Raw genomic sequence first — 19,724 nt, forward strand, 5'->3', positions numbered from 1 at the left:
ATAATGGATCTCCAGAATGTTTTAATCTTGTCAAAGGGCATATTCATTAAAAAAAAAAAACAGCTCCCATCTCCCCTGCCACCCACCCTGGAAACCACTGCTTTAGATACCTTAATTATTTTTCTTTATTGGCTTGTTTGTTACATGCCAAGCACACCCTTTAACACCAAGCTTTAGCCCCAATCTCGCTAACATAAAATGTATAACATTCTGCATGACTACTTATTTATGACTTGTGGTGACATTTATGATCACCTGAAGCACTTTCAGGCTTCAAGAATGCAAGAGCTAGCCAGGTGAGAGACAGGAATGACGCTAAACATCAAAACCAAGGCCTAAGTTGTGTGACTCAGCTGTGCTCTTCTTGTGCTGACTTGGACTTTGAAAATAGCAGACTGAAGCTTCCCAGGAATTCTTACCATTCCCGCTTGATGCAAGAACCACATGAGGTAGTCTTCCTGAATGTCCACAAGGTTAGAAATCTCAGGAATGTAAAATGTATCATATTCCACGTGTTTCACCTTAAGATTTACCTATGAAGAACAAAATAAGAACCAAACCCAGATGATGATTTCCCAGGGGAAATCCCAGGAGGGCACTTCACCCCCCCACCCCCCACCAATCTGGGTTATTCCCCTCCCCATCAGCTCCTTAATATGCTCACCTTGTATAACTTCTCCAAGAGCTTGAGAGCTGCTGTGATGTAATTGTCAAACAGTGCAGGAAGTAAGAACGTCTTCCTTCCCCTCAGGAGATAAAGGGCTGCACCTTTATAGAGGTTTACCAGCTTCATGAAATATTTTGGGCATACCTGAGACCACCAGTTATCTTAAGAAAAAAGAAAAGACAAGACATGCTTCAGCACACAGCCTTGGGCAAGTTTTTACATCCTCTGCCTGCTAGCTAAAAACTCCTATGGCTAGAAGATAAAAATTAGTCTAAATTGCAGTTTCCCAAAGTGGACTTTAAGACGAATTCATTAAAACATTTCTGGCAAAAGCAGCAGTTGTACAAGAATCCCTGGGGCTTTCTTTTTTTATAGTGCTTCATCTGAATTTTCTCAAAGACTCATGTTGAAGGAAAACCTAAAGCCTCAATTCAGAAGATACTCATGTTCTGGGCAGGAGGTGTACCCACTGGGTTACTCCCAAAGTGTTTTGTTCTATGAGATTTTTTTGTTTTTCATTTCGGCAGTACTGAGGTTTAGAATCAGGGCCTTGTGGTCAGTGGGTGCATTACTGCTAAGCCATGCTTCCACACGTGTTTTGCTTTGTTGGCAGTACAAAGGTTTGAATTTAGGGCCTCACTCTGGCTAGGCAGGAGCTTGACCATGTGCCACGCTTGCCCTTTTGTGGGCTGGTTACTTTTGAAATAGGGTCTCACTGCCCTGCCACATTACTTGGACCCCATTCCACCTACATTTTAGGCTTCCTGTGGAAGCTGGGTTGACAGGCACATGCCACTATGTCCAGTTGTTTTTCTTTTTTTCTGTTGATATGGAGTCTTGAGGGCTTTTCTGCTTGAGATGACCTAGAACCTCAATCCTCCCAACCTCAGCCTCTCACGTACCTTATATATGGGCGCATACCATTACACCCAGCTATGGGTTGAGGAGCCTCATGAGCTTTTCTGCCAGGGCTGGCCTCAATCTGTGAACCTAGTGATCTTATCCTTCCAAGCAGCTAGGATTACAGGCAGGAGGCTCTGGTGCTTGTCTTCAAGTGGTGTTCTCATGTGCTAGTCAACACCATTCCTAGCTGCCAAGGAAAAACCCTGCACCAGGGATACAACAGACACCTTGCCCACGGCATGGCATCAATATGGAAACCATTCTTTCCCTCCATGAGGCAAAATCAGAGGGAAAAAAATCCCTACTGCTTTTTTCCCCAAACAATGCTTTCTCCTAGCCTCAAAGATTATACCACTGGCTGTTTTTTGTCAGAAGTAAACTCAGACACACTGAAATATTTAAACAATGCAATAATAGGATATCTGAGATTACTTTCACAATATTCTATAAAAAAAATTAAAAGGCGAAAAGGGAGGATACAATAAAAAGAACAATGTATTGGCAATTCTTGATTTGTTTTGACGGTTACATATAGTGTTCTGTCTGCTTTAGGGTAGTCTTTTAAATTTCAATAATCCGGTTTAAAAGCAAATTAAGATTAAAATCGGGCAAGTCTGATTTCTTTGTATTATTATACCCTGAAAAATTAAAAATAACAAAACACTTAAACCCCCCCCCCCAAACTTAAAAGTCAGGTACTATTTCTTCAGAGATTGCTGCTGCTCTATCTTATAATTATTAGAAACAAATGAAGAAAAAAAATGGGCCCCAGAGGCTTTTGACCTTAAAAACATGAAGTACTAATATGTTACTAAATGCTTTCAATATTATTTCTATTTTTGTCTCTTGTACAAAGGCAGAAGCAACAAGGAAAAGCCAGAAGCAGGTCTCTTCACTTCAAGGGGAGACCAAGCTCAAGTCACAGCCCAGTCCGTCTGGAACACAGAAGTTACTGAGTTGTAACAAACACCTAAAACACAAAAAAAATTTACCAAGGGGGGGGGGGGGGGAAAGTAAAAAGACAGGTGACAGACTTTCTGCACGTGATTAATAAAAACATCTCAGGCGCCGCTCCCATGAGAGACACTCTCCAATTCACTGAGGAACGGAAGGTTCTTATCTCAGCAAAGTGTCCGGAGCCTGCAAAAATCAGGGTAGACTCAACTGTCCTAAAAAAGAAAAAACAAAACAAACATTTGGTAAGTCCCCACTAGGTCACTTGTCCCCTCTCTTTCTTGAAGATCTCAGTATCACCAAACCTGTTCACCTCACTCCCACCCCCTAGAGTTGGTTCTGGAGAAAGAAAGAATAGAGACCTGTTTTTGAAGTGCCACTAACTACAAGCAAATGGGAGAGGGAAAAAAAAATAGTTTAAAACTGAATAATCTAACTTTGTGACTTGCTTCTAATCAGGACTAATTTGGCATGAATTGTTTCAAACTGTAGGGAACAGTTTACTTTGGCCAAATTTACAAACAGAGTTAAATGTGAAAGTTCTGCAATGGCAAGCGACAGACCATTCGATCTCAATCCATGGAGGGCTAGCACACATACTGACAAAACAGGTGAGTACAAAGGCGCTGGTATTGAGTTTAGCAAATTCACCTAATACTTTGCTGGGGTTTGTATCCAGCCGCAGAATGGCCATTGCCAAGGGAATAGTCAGCGATATGTAATACTTGGAATCTTGGAGCAGGGGAAATTCAGGGAGTATTAAATAGATCCTCATGGCTTCGACATCTGGTGGTGAACTTGACAACTGAGGAATCAGACAACTTTGAAAGCTGTTTAAGATCTGTATGGAAGAGACAAGCAATGAGAAATGCAAACATATCTGATCCTTAGCTAATGAATCTCTATATTCATAAGTTTAGTCAGTATGTACTGGACCACTCATGAACCAGCCCTAGTCCAAGCTTTCAGAAACAATCAGGGGTAGGAAACACTAACCATTCCTATGCCTAGAGAGCTTTTTTTTTTGTTTTGTTTTTGTTTTTGGGGTCCAGTTGTGGGGCCTGAACTCTGGGCCTGGGCACTGTCCCTCAGCTCTTCAGCTCAAGGCTAACGCTCTACCACTTGAGCCACAGTGCCACTTCTGGCTTTTTTCTTTTTGCTTATGTGGTGCTGAGGAATCGAACCCAGGGTCTCAGGCATGCAAGGCAAGCGCTCTACCACTGAGCCACCTTCCCAGCCCCGAGAGCTTTTGTTCTGGGGAAGTGAATCCTTAGAAAGGATTTATACATATGAGAAAGCAAAACTGGTAGCCAAAGCCCCCAAATGAGTACTTTTATAAAATTAAAAGTATAAGATGTTTGTATCAAGCTTGTATCTCCTTTTTTCCCTTCCTCTTAAAAGTTGAATTCTTTGATAGGACAAAGGGTAAACCAATGCAACAGTGACACTCACCAGCCACTATGTTGGAAATGAACTTTAACGCTTTGCAGGAAAGAGGGGAGTTGGAAGAGGGGGAGGATGTGGAGGGAATGGGTGAAAATTAGGGAGGGGATAACACTGTTCAAAAAGAAATGTGTTTTACCTATGTAACTATAACTCTCTGTACATCACCTGAACAATAAAAGTTTTTGGGGTTTTTTTTGGGTCCAGTCACGGGGCCTGAACTCTGGGCCTGGGCGCTGTCCCTCAGCTCTTCAGCTCAAGGCTAGTGCTCTACCACTTGAGCCACAGCACCACTTCCGGCTTTTTTCTTTTTGCTTATGTGGTGCTGAGGAATCGAACCCAGGGCCTCATGCATGCAAGGCAAGCACTCTACCACTGAGCCATCTTCCCAGCCCTAACAATAAAATTTTTAAAAAGTTAAGTTGAATTCTTGCTGGCTCATGCCTGTAATCCTAACTACTCAGGAGGCTGAAATCTAAGGATCAAGGTTCAAAGACAGCCCTGGCAGAAAAGGCTCCGTAAGGCTCTCATCTCCAATTAACCACTCAAAAAAGAAAGAAAAAGGAAAAGGAAAAGATCAGAAGTGGAGCTGTGGCTCAAAGCGGTAGAGCACTAGCTTTGAACAAAAAACTCAGGGACAGTGCCCAGGCCCTGAGTTCAAGCCCCACAATCAACCAAAAAAAAAAAATTGAACTCTTCATATAAAAATGCATTTTCAAGAATTCACTTTATAAAAGCAAGCAGCCTACCTGTTCTAGAATCATGGCATGCTGAGAGTTCATTAACTTCTCAAATAACACTCTAGTTGAGTTCAGGTCAATCCCAGGGATTTTCGGACTTGTTTTAAAATGTTCATCAATTCTAAACAAATAAGACGTACATAATGCATACATATGCGTGCAATAAAAGAGAGGCAAACATGCTGGTAAAGGCTATAAAGAGATAAACAAAATAGTTTATCCATTCTGATAAGATTTGAATTTGATCAGGTAGAATAAGATCAACACTTTGGATAGTACTCTCATAAACACTTTTTTTCTGCCACTGTGATGCACTGAGCTACATAGAGACCCAGCTGGGTACAAAAAAAATCCTCTATTCAAATATCCATCCATCAACAAACGGAAAGTACAATCTCCTATTTAAAGCCTTCCTTAACAAGAATTAAAAATGAAAATTAGATTTATAGCAAATGTAAAATTAATGTCTCTCTTATTTAATACAAGAGATTCTAATACATTCACCCAAGGACCAACATTACTGCAAACACTTGTTATTAAATCAGATTGATAACTTTAAATGGGCTTAGCACTTAAGAGGCTTTGAGAATGTCTCTTAAATTCATATATATACATATATATGTTATTACATATGCATTATATTACATATAATTTATATATAACATATCTATAATGTCTCTTAAACTCATATATAGATATAGATATCTTGGTAAAACTGTTTTTCCTTTTTTTGGGGGAGAGTATAGGAATTGAACTCAGGGCTCTGTGTTTGCTAGGCAAGCGCCTTACCATTTGAGCCATACCACTAGCCCCATTTTGCCTTGGTTATTTTTGAGGTAGTTCTCACATCATTCCCAAACCAGCCTGAGCTGTGACCCTCCTACCTGTCTTTCACTGTGTGGCTGAGGTACACAGTTATTGGTTGATTTCCTGGGTTGCCCTTCCCAATCTTTACATCTCAAATACCTAAAATAACAAGCTTGAACTACCATGCCTAGCATGGTTTTCATTTTGATTGGTTTGCTATCATGCATCTTCTATGTAATGAATGAACAGGCTTCCTGAAATGATACAAATTGTAGAACAACAACAACAATAAACAGCTGGGTGCCAATGGCTCATGTTCATCCTAGCTACTCAGGAAGTGGTGACCAAGGGTATCACAGTTTTGAGGCCAGCCAGGCAAAAAGTTCACAAGACCTCCATCGCAACCAATAGCTGAGCACAATGGCACCAGCTACATCAGGAACATAAATAGGAAGATCATGATGCAAGTTAGCTTTGGCAAAAAGCAAGACTATCTCAAAAACAACCAGAGCCAAGTCGGGAACTGGTGGTTCAGACCTATAATCCTTGCCACTCAGGAAGCTGAAATCTGAGGATCATGGTTCAAAGCCAGCCCATGCAGTAAACTCAATGAGAATCTTAGCTCCACTAAACTACTAAATAGCCAAAACCAGCACTATGGTTCAAGTATTAGAGCGCTAACCTTGAGCAAAGGAGCTAGAGACACTCAGGCCCTTAGTTCAAGCATCAAGACTGGCAAAAAAATAAACATAACCAGAGTAAAAAGGACTAGGAGCATGGTTCAAATGGTAGAGCACCTTCTCAGCAAGTAAAAATCCCTGAGTTCACAACTGTATGGAATGCATGGCACTAAAATGATTAGCTCAAGTCTGGCCAAGAGCCACTTTCAACCTTCAAAAAAGCTATCAGAACAATAGAAGCTTGGCACTGTTGAGGTTAGGAACAGACAATTCTTTATTGGGCAGATGGGACTGTAGTGTGTTTAACAGCACCTCTGGCCTCAACCACTGGATTCAAGAATGTACCATCTCCATTGCAACGAACTAAAACCCCCTGGGGAGCAAAGTCTCCTGAGGGAGTACTGCTGCTCTGGAAGAACGACATCCGCAGAAGCCAGAATATCTTTCCCAGGAGGAAAAGGCTAATGATTAAATATAAAGTAAACCAAGCGAATACATCTCTGAATAGAATATAAACTGAGTGATCACTACTCTAATGATGCAAGCAAATGACTATACTCTCTTAAGAGTTAATGAAGAAGCCACTTGAAACCCAGTTAGCAATACATAATGGGAGGAGGGGATTGGAATTTTAGGTTTCAATTTGACTAACCCTCTCTTCTCTCCTGGCCCCTCTCTTCCCCTTGGAGCTGGAACATCCTTCTTCTACCTTTGGACCTCAGAACTCCAGGTTCTCTGGCTTTTAGGCTTTAGGATTTGAATCAAACTCTTTACTTCATTCCTAGCTTCTCAAGTTTTTATATACGAGCAGTTCCCTTGGCCCCAGACTGAGCCAAACTTCCAGTTGCCTAATTCACTAGCTTCCAAAAGGTGTATCTGGGAGTGCCCAGCCTCCACAATCATGCGATGCAATTCCCACAGTAAATCCCTCTCACCCATCCATTCATTCATCCATCCATCCATCCATTTTATTCCTATGAAGAACTTTGACTGATACAGGAGCTGAGAGACACGAGGAAAACAGAAGATTCACACAAGAACTGAAGTCTAATACAAGGAAGACAGAAGATTCACACAAGAACTGAAGTCTAATACAAGGAAGACAGAAGATTCACACAAGAACTAAAGTCTAATTCATTGCTAAGGTTTTGATCTTGAATGATTCCCCAAATGTCAACATGTTGAAGGCTTGATTCCCAATACATAGCACCACAGGGAGATAGTAAAACCTTTTTTGGGAGGGCTAGAGAGGGGACATGGAAGGAATTTAAAGAAACTGAGTAATGTGACCTTGATAGGGATATTGGGATCCCAGCCCCTTTCTATTTCTCTCTTTTGCTTCCTGGCCACCATGAGATGAACAACTTCTACCACACTCTCCCGAAAGGATATACTTCCTCCCAAAAGACCTGGAAGCAATATACCCTACCTGCCAAAATAAACCTGTCTTCTTTTTTAAGCTGACTATCTTGTGTATTACCCTAACAGAAAGCTAACTAACACATTTGTCTTGAAATCTCATTAGTCTGATCATTGGAAGAAAAAGACTAAGAGATGATCAGGACTTGGGGATCACCAAAGATCTGAACCCTTGGCAAGACCCTTTTGCTGTACCAGGTTCCTGAGGGAGATATCTGCAGAAGAGATAAAGCCAAACACACACACACACACACACACACACACACACAGACACACACACACACACACACACACACAAACACACATATTCTATTTGCTGTCTGGGAGTTCAGCTTCAAATATAATTTTTAGGTGAGCTGGGCTGGGACCCAAATCCAAGAAGCTTCCTTAAAGCATCTCCCTGAGCTCATTCATCTGGAGAAATATGAAAATGCCCATATGTAAACAAATTAATCAAGAAAATTCTTGAAGAACAAATAATGCACATCAAACATTGTGCATGGGAAGAACATTTGAGAATATTCTAAAATTCTACTTCGCATTATACCAGTTCTTGCTGAGTTACACTGTCCTTACTCTGGATTATATCAATTCCTCCTGAAATAAACTGTCCTAACTCTGGATGACACCAGTTCTTCCTGAGACACACCCTCTGTCTTTCGGAATCTTCTCAGCCAACCAGGCTTGAGTCAGTGCTGCTCTGCCAGCTGTCCTCTCATTCATTATTAGTTGGCATTTTAATTTTTGCATACATTCACTGGATTGTGGCCAGCCATCATCAAAAATGAGCAGAAGTCTTTCACAGCTTTCAGTGGGTAAGCATTTGCATCATGTTTGTTTTTAAAGACTCTTAACTCACTTACTTTTTTTCAAGAAAACTTCCATTCCAACAGGCTGCAGAAGATAATATCTGGACAACACCACTATTCAAAAGAAGAAGAAAAAAGGAAAAAGGGAAAGAAGGAAAGGGAGACAGAAAGAGAAGAAGAGGGAGGGAATGAGAGAGAGAGAAAGAAAATCTTTAATAATTACAAATAGGTAGGGTATGACTATCTCAACTAATCATTTTGAGTGAGAAAGTGCTACAAGCAATTCAGATTAGGTAGGATAACAATGGTCTTAGATTCAGGATGCTTTGGAACATGAATGTGAAAAAAATTCGCTGGGGTTTCATAAAATAAGACTGAGCCTTTTTAGCAGAAAGGCCAATTCAGGCATTACTTACTTGGGACTTTTAAGACCTTACACTAAATCAGACATGTTGACAGGCATGACAAGTGGGCAGCAATCCATTGTTATTGAGAGAGGAGTTGCTAATTGGATCAAACCCTGAAAACTGCAAACACTGATTTCATAAACATAGAATTCCATTTATATTTCCATCCTCAACATGGAAGCAGGGACCATCACTAGACTAAAAAGTTCCAGTATACTCTGCAAAAGCTAAAATGAAGGCGAGAAGCCACATACTTGATTGTATTTGCATTGTTGTGTTCTGAGAGTTTTTGTCTCCAAACTGCTATGGTTTCATCATTTATTAAACTGGTATAATGTGCTTGGCTCATGGTTCTGAAGTCAACAGCAGGAGAAGAACTCTGGAGAATTAAATATGACAGAAAAAATAAGTTAGTAGCACGGATCCTTCTCCTCTCCCTCCTCCCCACCCATATACTCTCCACCCACCGCGTTGTGCTCATGAGCCAGCCCCTGGGGTGCCCTGTCCAGATCCTGCACTATCAGAATGGAGGCGCCACACCCTCAGCTACTGACAGCTCACCTGGAGAGGTCTCCAAGCCTGGTCCTTGAGCTACTGCTTCACCCTACTATATTCAATAGTGTTTATACAAAAGCCTAGTTCCTTTTGCCTCAACTCAGAGCTAGCTGGAAGGCCCTTCCAACCTCAGTGTCTCCTTCTCCTATGGAACTAGCTGAGGTCTCCATTGTAAGCCCAGCCCCGATCCCTTCACCAAACGGGATGTTGCTCTAGACAGCACACATCTCAACACTTGGAGCCTCAAAGTCTGTTTCTTAGAAAAACTGACCCACTGTGACTTTCCCAGATTTTTTCCCCCTTTTCTTTGAATCACAATCAAGGTTTTTGGGATATCAGTGATGTGCCATAACTGTTCGCTAAAATCCAATAAAATGTATTGTTTTAAAAATCTGTTCAGTAATAATCTATATTGCAATAGCTTGTGAAAATGTAATGCCTCGTCATTTCTTGTTCTAAGTACATGCCCATGAACAGATGAGAAAAGTGGTCCAGGGACATCAATAATGGCCTGGAAAGGTCTGAAAGCTGCCCAGGGCAAAGTACAACTTTATTTAGTGAGAGAAACAATATATGTAAGGACTTTCACTTCCCACAAAACTGCTTATATCCAAGTTATATTCTCCAAACTCTGTTCATGATCTGGAACTAAGAAAATGATGCTTGTCACTAAGATGAAGGGAAAAGTAATACTAAAACACTCAAGCATTTTTCCCCATTTGTACTTACATAAACTATAACTTTAAAAGTAAATTCCCCTGCTACTTCCCCAGGTTGTGAGTGAAGATACCCTTCAGTGAGAAAGGAAAGGGCATGTAATGCGCAAATACCTGACAAAATCTTTGATCCTTGACAACCATTCTATTAAAGTGGCCACAGATATATAACGAAAGAATACAAATCTGAATTCCATAGAAGAAATTCTTAAAACAAACTGGACACACTATACTTGTCGAATGCATCTCTTTGCAACTTATGTAAATTTTAGTTGTTTCCTCTATTCAAAGTAGTAACTGCACATCAACAATAACTGAAGATTACAAAAAGTACATAGACTTAGAACTAGTTTCTCACTTCATTGTATATCCCATAATCCACAGATGCCTTCAAGAACCAAGAAAAAGTACCATTGTTCTAAGCCTTCCCCTCCTTCAATGCTGAGGATCCAACTCCTATCTGCTAGCTATACTCTCTACAACCAAGCTGTACCCCAGCCCTCAATGTCTCCCTGTTATAAACAGGACAAAAAGAAAGACTTGCTCCAGGTCTCTTGGTTCTGACTGGACCAATCCCAGTGACGAGTCCAGACCAAGTGATTCAAATTCTCTGGAAGAGCACTGTCAAAACTCTCAGATAATTCCAATGGACAAAGAAATCACTGCTCAATTAAGAATAAATTTAAAAGGCTGGGTACTGGCGACTCATGCCTGAGATCCTTGCTACTCAGGAGGATAATAAATCTGGAAAATCATGGTTGGAAGCCAGCCTGGAAAGAAAAATCCAGAGACTCCCTCTCCAATTAACCAACAAAAATCCAGGCTGAAAAAAAATCCAGGCTGGAGTTGTGACTGCAGTGATAGAGTGTCAGCCATAAGTTAGTAAGCCAAGTAACATCAAGAACTGAGTTCAAGCTCCAGTACTAGGGAAGGGATCAAAAAAGACAATAATGGAGGCAGGCAGGCTTCGAGCAGTGACAGACACACAGATATCCGCACTCAACTCCACCCTATTCCTTCTTCAATCATGTCCAGAGAACAAGATGAAAGAAAAGGTATGGTCTTGTTTTAGACTCACTAACTGCCAAAACCTACAACCAAATACAGCAAAGTAGTGAAATAACTGTAGCTGAATGCCAGCAAGTGTCATTAATTTAAAAACTTAAGTGTGAAATGCTATAAAATTTGAAACTTTTAAGTGTGAACATGATATCACAGTAGAAATTTCACACACGAAACCTTGTTTCATGTGCAACATTAGGTAATACGTTGTATAAAATTGCCCTCAGAGCCAGGTGTGGTGGTCCATGCTGATGATCCTACCACCTGGAACTGAGGTAGGAGGATCTTGAGTTTGATGCAAGCCTGGGCTTGATAGCAAGACCCTTTCCCTGGCACCCCCCCAAAAAAAATTACCTTCAGAGCTATCTACAGATGTATATGAAACAATAAAACATAAATGAACTTAGCTTCAGACCATCTCCAAGATATCTTATTATATATATGAGGATATCTAAAATCTAAAAAAACTCTGCAATCTGAAACATTCCTTTTCTGGTTTCAATCATTTTGAATGAGGGGCCACCAAACCTGTCCGTCTTCAACCCTGAGGCCAGCGTTAATGAACCCTTATACATGGAGCCTGTCACTACGCCTCTTCCCAGGAAAGGTAATGGTGGTAACTGTGTAGGAGAGCACATAATTATGCCACTCTCTAGCTAAACATCTGCAGTTAATAAGTGAAACAAAGGTATATAGGTTTCCATTTTAAAAAGAGATTGTAACAATTTTCTAAATAATATTACAGCTTTAGTTTCTTTTCTCTTCACCATCTTCAAATTTTATCGATGCATATCTCTTTGCTAGCTGTTTGAACTTTAATCTGTCCCAACACTACCTTATTTTACTTTATTTCCTTTTCAACCTTATTTTCATTTCCAACAGTGTTAATACAAAATTCAATTATATAACCCATATATATGCACCTATTTTATTTATTTATAACTATATTTACAAAAGGAATGAAACTAAGATTCATGTTTAATTCCACAGAAGAGCCAAAGTTGGATAAGATTCAAGACAGTTCCTTGTAGAAATGAATACTTAAAACTGCTATTTGCATACAAAAGTTACTGCCCTCGGGAGATTCCATGTTTCCATTCTTTAAACACACAAGCCAGCCTAAAATAGGAGGAGAGCAGCAGTTCCACATTGCTCCAGATGGTTGCACTAGAGAGTTTCCAGGCTTAGGACCTGGAGATCAGCTGGCTGTCATTTCCACAGTCCATGCTACACAGCCTCAGGCTTCACCAGCCCTGTTCTGCACAGAAACACAGAAGGACACTGACCAGTGCACAAGAACTTCATGTAAAGATGGCAATGGGACAGTATCATTTTTTTCTAATAGGTCAGTAAAATTCCATTGTGTATATGCACTATGTGTTTTTGATCCATTTAAGTCAAGTAAGTCAGACCCAGAGAGAAAAGGGATCCATGTTTTCCTGTCTATGTGGAAGCTAGATTTAGTTTACAAACTCATAAGTAAATACATCGGGTAGGATGCAGACATATACAAACGTACTAACTGAAATACGGCAGATTCAAGGAAGATCTCAAATAGTGTAGTTCCGCAGAAAGCCAAAATCAGAGCTCAGCAAAAAATACCACCAGGAAGCAGGTACTTGAAAGGGGTGGAGTCATGGAGGAAATGGTAGATGAATGAAGAGGAGACGGGGGAGAAAGGAAATGCAGACAAGAATCCAATGTATATCCCACAAAATTAAGAGGGGAAAGGTGGGTAGAGGAGGAATGGGTGAGAATGTTGAAAGGGGTGACGTAATCAAGATATATCCATAAACTGCTTTGTTAAACGGCAACTCCATTGTACAACTACCTAAAGAGATAGGTAGGTAGGTAGGTAGGTAGGTAGATAGATAGATAGATAGATAGATAGATAGATAGATAGATAGATAGATAGATAGATAGATAGATAGATAGATAGATAGAGGCAATGAATCAGACTAATGGGAGAAATAGAATGCTGACTCTTAACATTATCGCAATGTGTCAATTTGTTCCTCCAATGCATCTGAACATGGGGAGTGTGGAAAAGAACAAGAGAAACATGGAAATAGAGAAGGGGTGGAGGGCTGCCTTTTTCACAGACTGTGTGTCCCTGGCCAGGAAATATAAAATGAAGTAAGGTAAGCACTGACATGAATTCCTGGATCTGCACTCTACCTTAAACTCCCAAAGACACTATGCCATTGTTCCTCCTGGTTTACCTGCTATTGTGGTGCAGTAGGTAAGAAGAGATGTAGTATTATAAGCAGATTGAAAACAGTAGAGGATATCTAAAATGTTGGTATTGTTTGTTCTATCTACACACACATACACATGTGTATGTGTATATGTGAGTGTGTACATATAGGTATATGTATATATGCGTAAATATAATATACTCAGTCACATCCAAGAGACACACTGAGTTCTCAAATATTCAGAATCTGTTTCTACTTAACAGCAAAGAAAAGTCAAATAATAGCATAAATCTACCATAAGTTTCTTTGGGGTATAAAAAATTTCAAATGATTATAACTATGATTATAATATCACGACAATTATCCACATTTCAAAGGGACCAAAGGAAGATAACATCTTCAAGGTTTAGCTTATTTTACTGAAATTAGTAGAAACAAAGAGTAAGATCACTTTTGTGTAATTATTAATTAAAATAAACACTAGTTCATCACTGTTCCACTCCCAAAGTAATAGACAAAAAGAATTTTTTTTTACCTCATATTTGGAGCAAAGTACAAAAGTTTGGTCTCCTCCAGAGAAGATCTGCTTAACAATATGGTATTTAAATCGATCTGCCAAAAAATTCCAAACAGCATATTTTTCGTGATTGAAGTTTCTCCTTGAACCACTTTTCTAATATTCCAAAATACACTTCCGAGTGGCTTCTCAGCCATTTTAATTACGTTAGAGAAGACACCTTCTTTCCTGGCTCACCGCCCAGTACCGCTTCAGTTAAAATTAAATGTCTAAAATGGGATCCTGCAGTCCACCTCTACCCCTCCCTCACGGCTAGCTACTTCTGACCTTGTTTCTGTTTTTCATGTTCTCAAGCCACTTACCTTAAATCTAAAGCGAGCACTACAACAAACGGTAGCCCACATCTAGCGAATCGCGGCACCTCTGAGAGAGCTATTCCCCAGTCCCTTCAGGAAGAAGCCGCTGCTGCAAGGTCCTCTAGCTCCTGCTCATGCACGCATGTCCACACTCTAACTCTACCACACTGCCTTGTTTCTAATACCCCACACTACCCTGTATCTCCATGCCTGTCTCCTCTGCCCCAGCACACAGTGCATTCTCTCCATCTTCCTCAGTGTCTCTGATGACGGAAGATGACTACCAGATGCTCCATGGCACTACTACGGTGCTCCCTCACAGTCCTATACCTGGCTGACTACAAACCACCCTGCCAGACTTTGTTCACACTTCCTCTAACTGCAACACTCCTATGCGCCACCTTCTCTATGAAGGTTCCTAAAAACCACAGCATCTATGGAATAATCTGAAAAGACAGACATTTACAGAAAGGACACCAATTGTTCCTCTGCTTTGGGGATTGTCATCAAAACAAAATCATTTTCAACTCTGCTGTATTTTCAGATACCACGTAATATTCATTCCAGAAATATTCACTTGTTGACAAGGTTATGCCAGGCTCGGTGCTATATGCTGGGCATATGTAGGTTAAGAGACAGCAGAGCACAGTGGTAAATGTTTATAATCCTAGCTACTCAGAAGACAGAGGCAAGAGAATCTCAAGTTTTAGGGGAAAGTACTGAGACTCTCAAAAAAAAAAAAAAAAAAGGAAAGGGGGGCTTGAGCATGGCTCAAATGACAAAGCATTTGCCTAGTTTGTTGGAGAGCCTAGTTCAACCCCCAGTAACACACATACACATTATAATCTATAATTGGGAATTTAATGTTGTAATTTTTTTAATCTTGATCAAGACTTAAGTGTGTTAATTGACTTAAGTATGTTAATTACTAGACTTCAAAATCAAAATCAATTAAATCGTACTTCCTTTTAATAACTTTCTAGTGTATTTCAGCTTTACAATGTGTTATTAGAAAGATGAGGGAGTTACTCAATGAATGACTGTCTTACTTTGATTTCCAATGAAACCAAATCTGCTTTCCAATATTTCTAAGAGGGGCTGGGAAGGTGGCTCAGTGGTAGAGTGCTTGCTTTGCATGCATGAGGTCCTGGGTTCAATTCCTCAGCACCACGTAAGCAGAAAAAGCCAGAAGTGGCGCTGTGGCTTACGTGGTAGAGCGCTAGCCTTGAGCTGAAGAGCTGAGGAACAGTGCCCAGGCCCAGAGTTCAGACCCCACAACCAACCAAAAAAAAAAAGAATCTTTTAAAAAAATATTTTTAAGGGAAGAAAAAAATAGCATTAAAAGAAAATCACAAGTTGAACATGGATGGATCACATCTATAATCCTAGCTACCCAAGAGGCCCAAGATCTGAAGATCATGTTTAGAAGCCAGTCCAAGCAGGAAAGTCTGTGAGTTCTTATCTTCAATTAACCACCAAAAAGCCAAAAGTAGAGCTGTGCTCAAATGGTAGAGCACCTTCCTTGAGCAAAATAGCTAAGGGACAACACCCAGGGCCTGAGTTGAAGCCCCAGGATCAGCCCAAAAAGAAAAATCACATCATGTCATGACCAAAACATCTTCATCAATGTGGAAGAAGAGTACAGGTGACTTCCTAGGTAGACCTGGCTACTAGCCTCGCCTCAGAATCTCTGTTACCCTGGAAAAGTTACCTAACTCCTTAAGACTACATGACAACCACCAGCAGCTGGTTTGTGTTGACTGAGTAGTGCGGTAATATTAGCAACAACAACAATCATAATATGCATCTAGATAGACAGACAGATAGATAGGTAGATATTATCAAGGTCTTGGGTGCTAACATTTTATGCTTTATTTACCCTGTAGACCTGACCTGAACCTCCACCACAGAGCTTCATGCAAAGTACTCAAATATTTGTGGACTCCTATTTAAAAAGAAAAAGAACTCATATTCACCCTCCAAAAACTTCAAAGACTTCAAAGCAAATTACATAACGAAACTGTGTTCCCGTTTTTCATATAATTAAATGCCGGTGCAAATCACTCTTACCAGCTCGGGCTGAAAGCTGGCCGCTGTGCGCGGCCCAGTGCCCCTTCACAGGAGACGGGCACTTCACGTTACAATTGTGTCCAGTTCCCAGCTGGCCTCTTGCTCCACAGCCAAATGCATAGATGAGTCCGGAAGAAGGCACGAAGGCTAGGGTGTGTTGTCTGTGGAACAGTAAATGAACGCACTGGTATCAGACTGGATGTACACTCGGATTCTGTTAAAAGCCACTTGACAGCACAGCCATTCCTGAGTGACCTGTCCTCCTCTGGCACGCACGCGGAAGAGCTGAGCAACCTGCTGCTTTGGGACTTTAGGAAGAAAGAGAAGAAGCGGGGGAGGCCCGGGGGGAAACTTCTAAGAGACAAAAGTTCTGCAAAGTTCTAGAGGACCCCTCCACTTTCTGTTCTTCATTCCCTATATCCTGCTACTCCTTAGGCCAAAGAAGCCTAATAGTGCCTTGCCTTGTTTGTCTGCCTATCTAAACTCTTCCCTGCCACGACCTACCAAGACCTGACTCCCTCCAAATTTCACCAGAGTTTGTGCATGCAGTTAAGATTTCTTCAGAAGTCGGCGGTCAGATGCACCCACATTCTCCATCACTCCAAAGACAAGATCCTCGTCTGGGTCTCAGTAGGGTACTAAGAAGCCCTGAGGAGCACTCACCGGCCACAGGCAATCTGAGTAACTTCACTGCCCATCAGCTCTAGAACTCTTCTGGGATTCACCTCATCATTCATGGAGTCATGTCCGAGCTGCCCACAGTATCCGGCACCAAAGGTAAACACACCTCCACTCTAACAAAGAGCAAGCTCCGTGAGACTTCACTGTGTTCTCAGTTTAGGACACTCCTGTAAGACCTATGTACAAGGCTCTCACCACAACAGTCAGTTCAGGACACTACACTCATCAGATACTTGGCTGAAATCACTTCCTGAGAACATTCGTTTAAAAATAGAGAAAGAATAAAAAGAGTATTTAAGACTGCTGTCTTTAAAGATAACTGTCCCCTTGTGAAGTTTAAAAATCATTTAGAAGTAAAATGATGTGATAGGAGGCAAACATTTTTAAGGAAAAACAAAGACCTGAAATGAAATCAATTTGCATGGTCACTGACATATAAAAAATCAACTGCTCTACAAACCTTTTGGTAAGATGTGTTTTAAAGTTGTAGTTGGAACAAATGCTAAGATATTTTATTAAAGCAAATGTATGATAGTATTTGTTCACTATGAGAGTATATATTCGTTTTTTAGAATGTGGCTGTGTTTAGAAGTCGAAGAAATAGGCTAATAATGTTAAAAATTAATTATTTCTTTTATATATTTAAAGGGATTATTTTAAAAGACCGTAGGATACTGACTTACTGTTTTATTTATACTGAATTATTTTAAATATTACTAAGACCACTTATAAAAGGAAAACACAAATAAGCCAGTCATTTTCTATTCGTTTAAAAACAATCAAACCAAAGCTAAAGAGAACATTCAAGTTCAAGCCACAATAGTGTAACTAAACACGATCTGTACCCTACTAGAACAATCAATGGTTACAATTACCCATCTCATACCTGCACCAGAATCCTCTGAGCCCCTTACCTTTGTGAGGACAGCTGTGTGTTCTTCTCCACAACTAATATAGACAACCTTCTGTGTTCGTAGGAGTTTCACATGGCACGGGGACTCTCGATCTAGAATAAATGAAGCAGCAGAATGTTACTACCATTGACCTTTGGGACAAAACACAAACAACTATCTATCTTAGGATGAGTTTTCCCAACATGTTCTCAGTTTTCTGCCTGTGTCTTGACTTAGACGTCCAACGGATCTTCAATCTTAATATATTCAAAACTGAAATCTCCACACTCAACTCTGCTCACTTCCCAACTTCCAGCTCTTGCTCCAAACCATACATCTAAAAATGAGCAAAACCAACTGACCTCGTCTTAAACATTGAACCAAAATCTGGCTTTACTCCCACTACCGTTACACTAATCTCTCCTCACTTTTTTAAAAATAGATTTTGTTTTTGTGTTTTTGAGACAGGATCTCACTGTACAGCCCAGTCTGGGTCTGAACTCATTATATAGCTCAGACTGCCATTGAACTCCCAGCCTCAGCCTCCTGAGTGCTGGGATTATGTACACTTCACTAGCTGATCTTCCCCTTTGACCTTCCATAACTAGTTAATCCTCTCCAAGTTACCCCTCTCCTCAAAAACACTCAGTGCGTTTCGCTCTAGGACACAGAAAGCTGAAATCCTCACCCTGCCCCACGGGGCCCTTGGTAACAGGCAACACGGCTTCCCTAACCTCCAGCTCTGCTCCAATCCCCTCTCTCCGCTCCCTCCACCCCACCCACCTTCCCAAATCACAGCTTTTACACTAGAACATTCTTTACCCAGATACCAACAAGTGCCGCTTTCTACAGGGCTCTATTCAATCAGGTTCTTATCCTATGTTAAAACAGGAACTCTCTGACATAGGATCAATTTACTCCTCTGTTGTTCATACCAACCCACTAGAATAGTCTCCACTAAGCCATGATGTTGTTTCGTCCACTGCAATACCTCCAGTCCCCACCAGGGGGCAGCCACACATAGAAGATCCTCAAGAGGCATTTGATAAACAGATAGATGTGCTTTTGAACTAAAGAAGGCACAGAAATAATTCACCTACCTTTTTTATCACTGAGCCCTAGCTGCCCTGCATTATTCATCCCCCAGCCAAAAACGGCTCCTGAGAGAGACAGGGCAAAGCTGTGAGCCCCTCCTGCAGCCACCTGTGCCAGCGGGATCCCCTCCAGGGACCGCACCCTCTGGGGGCTGGCTTGGGAGGGGAACTCCTTTCCCAGACCCAGCTGCCCGTGGCTGTTCTTGCCCCAGGTGAAGAACTGGCCATCTGAAATGATAAGGGTAACTGGTATTACAAAACATAGTAACAGGTTACATGCACACAAATAACAGAGCTAGCTGGCCATCTGTGAGCTGCCCTAATACGCAGCAAATCCACCCAAGAGAAAAGAATACACAGTTCATGCTACAAAACTGCTAAAGCCAAAATCTCTACTTGACATGACAGCAGAGAAATAAACCGAGTCTTGCTGCCCTTCAGAGGAGACTGACACTCCAAGAACATATTAAAGGTTTAAGTAAATTCTATTTTTAACAGGCTAATTACCAGGCTTAGATGGACTAACCCTTAATAATTAGCTTGAACTATTCTGGTACTCTAAGACCAGGAGATTCAGGATTTCAGATCTGGACGAGTCTGAAGATGACTGACAAGGACATGTAAGTACACATTTATTCTTACAGAGGACAGTATGATTTGCTGCTTACATGCTTTCACAGTAATCTAGAAGCTTAATGGTAGAAGGCAGACTGAGAGTAGGCTGTAGCTTTTTTTTTTAAATCTAAGCCATGA

General features: G+C 40.9%; 1 protein-coding gene across 7 annotated transcripts in view; it reads right to left on the reverse strand.

Moving 5' to 3' along the window:
* Nucleotides 1-19,724, reverse strand: part of Herc3 (HECT and RLD domain containing E3 ubiquitin protein ligase 3) — a 104,842-nt gene that overhangs the window by 42,275 nt on the left and 42,843 nt on the right. For 4 of the 7 annotated variants that reach the window (XM_042701633.1, XM_042701629.1, XM_042701631.1 and 1 more), the window contains 11 exons: nt 18,978-19,199; nt 17,899-17,990; nt 16,967-17,097; nt 16,304-16,464; nt 13,896-13,972; nt 9,084-9,208; nt 8,477-8,536; nt 4,717-4,828; nt 3,176-3,365; nt 665-828; nt 420-533 (listed from right to left, as the gene is read on the reverse strand). In XM_042701633.1, the coding sequence (XP_042557567.1) occupies nt 420-533; nt 665-828; nt 3,176-3,365; nt 4,717-4,828; nt 8,477-8,536; nt 9,084-9,208; nt 13,896-13,972; nt 16,304-16,464; nt 16,967-17,097; nt 17,899-17,990; nt 18,978-19,199 (1,448 nt within the window). Of the gene's footprint in view, nt 1-419; nt 534-664; nt 829-2,563; nt 2,740-3,175; nt 3,366-4,716; nt 4,829-8,472; nt 8,537-9,083; nt 9,209-12,120; nt 12,421-13,895; nt 13,973-16,303; nt 16,465-16,966; nt 17,098-17,898; nt 17,991-18,977; nt 19,200-19,724 lie in introns of those variants that run through there. The other 3 variants (XM_042701634.1, XM_042701635.1, XM_042701636.1) reach the window with 3 other exon arrangements.

The sequence above is a fragment of the Dipodomys spectabilis genome, unplaced genomic scaffold (assembly GCF_019054845.1).
Source record: "Dipodomys spectabilis isolate Male_0828 unplaced genomic scaffold, ASM1905484v1 ptg000297l, whole genome shotgun sequence".
Classification (NCBI taxonomy): Eukaryota; Metazoa; Chordata; class Mammalia; order Rodentia; family Heteromyidae; genus Dipodomys; species Dipodomys spectabilis.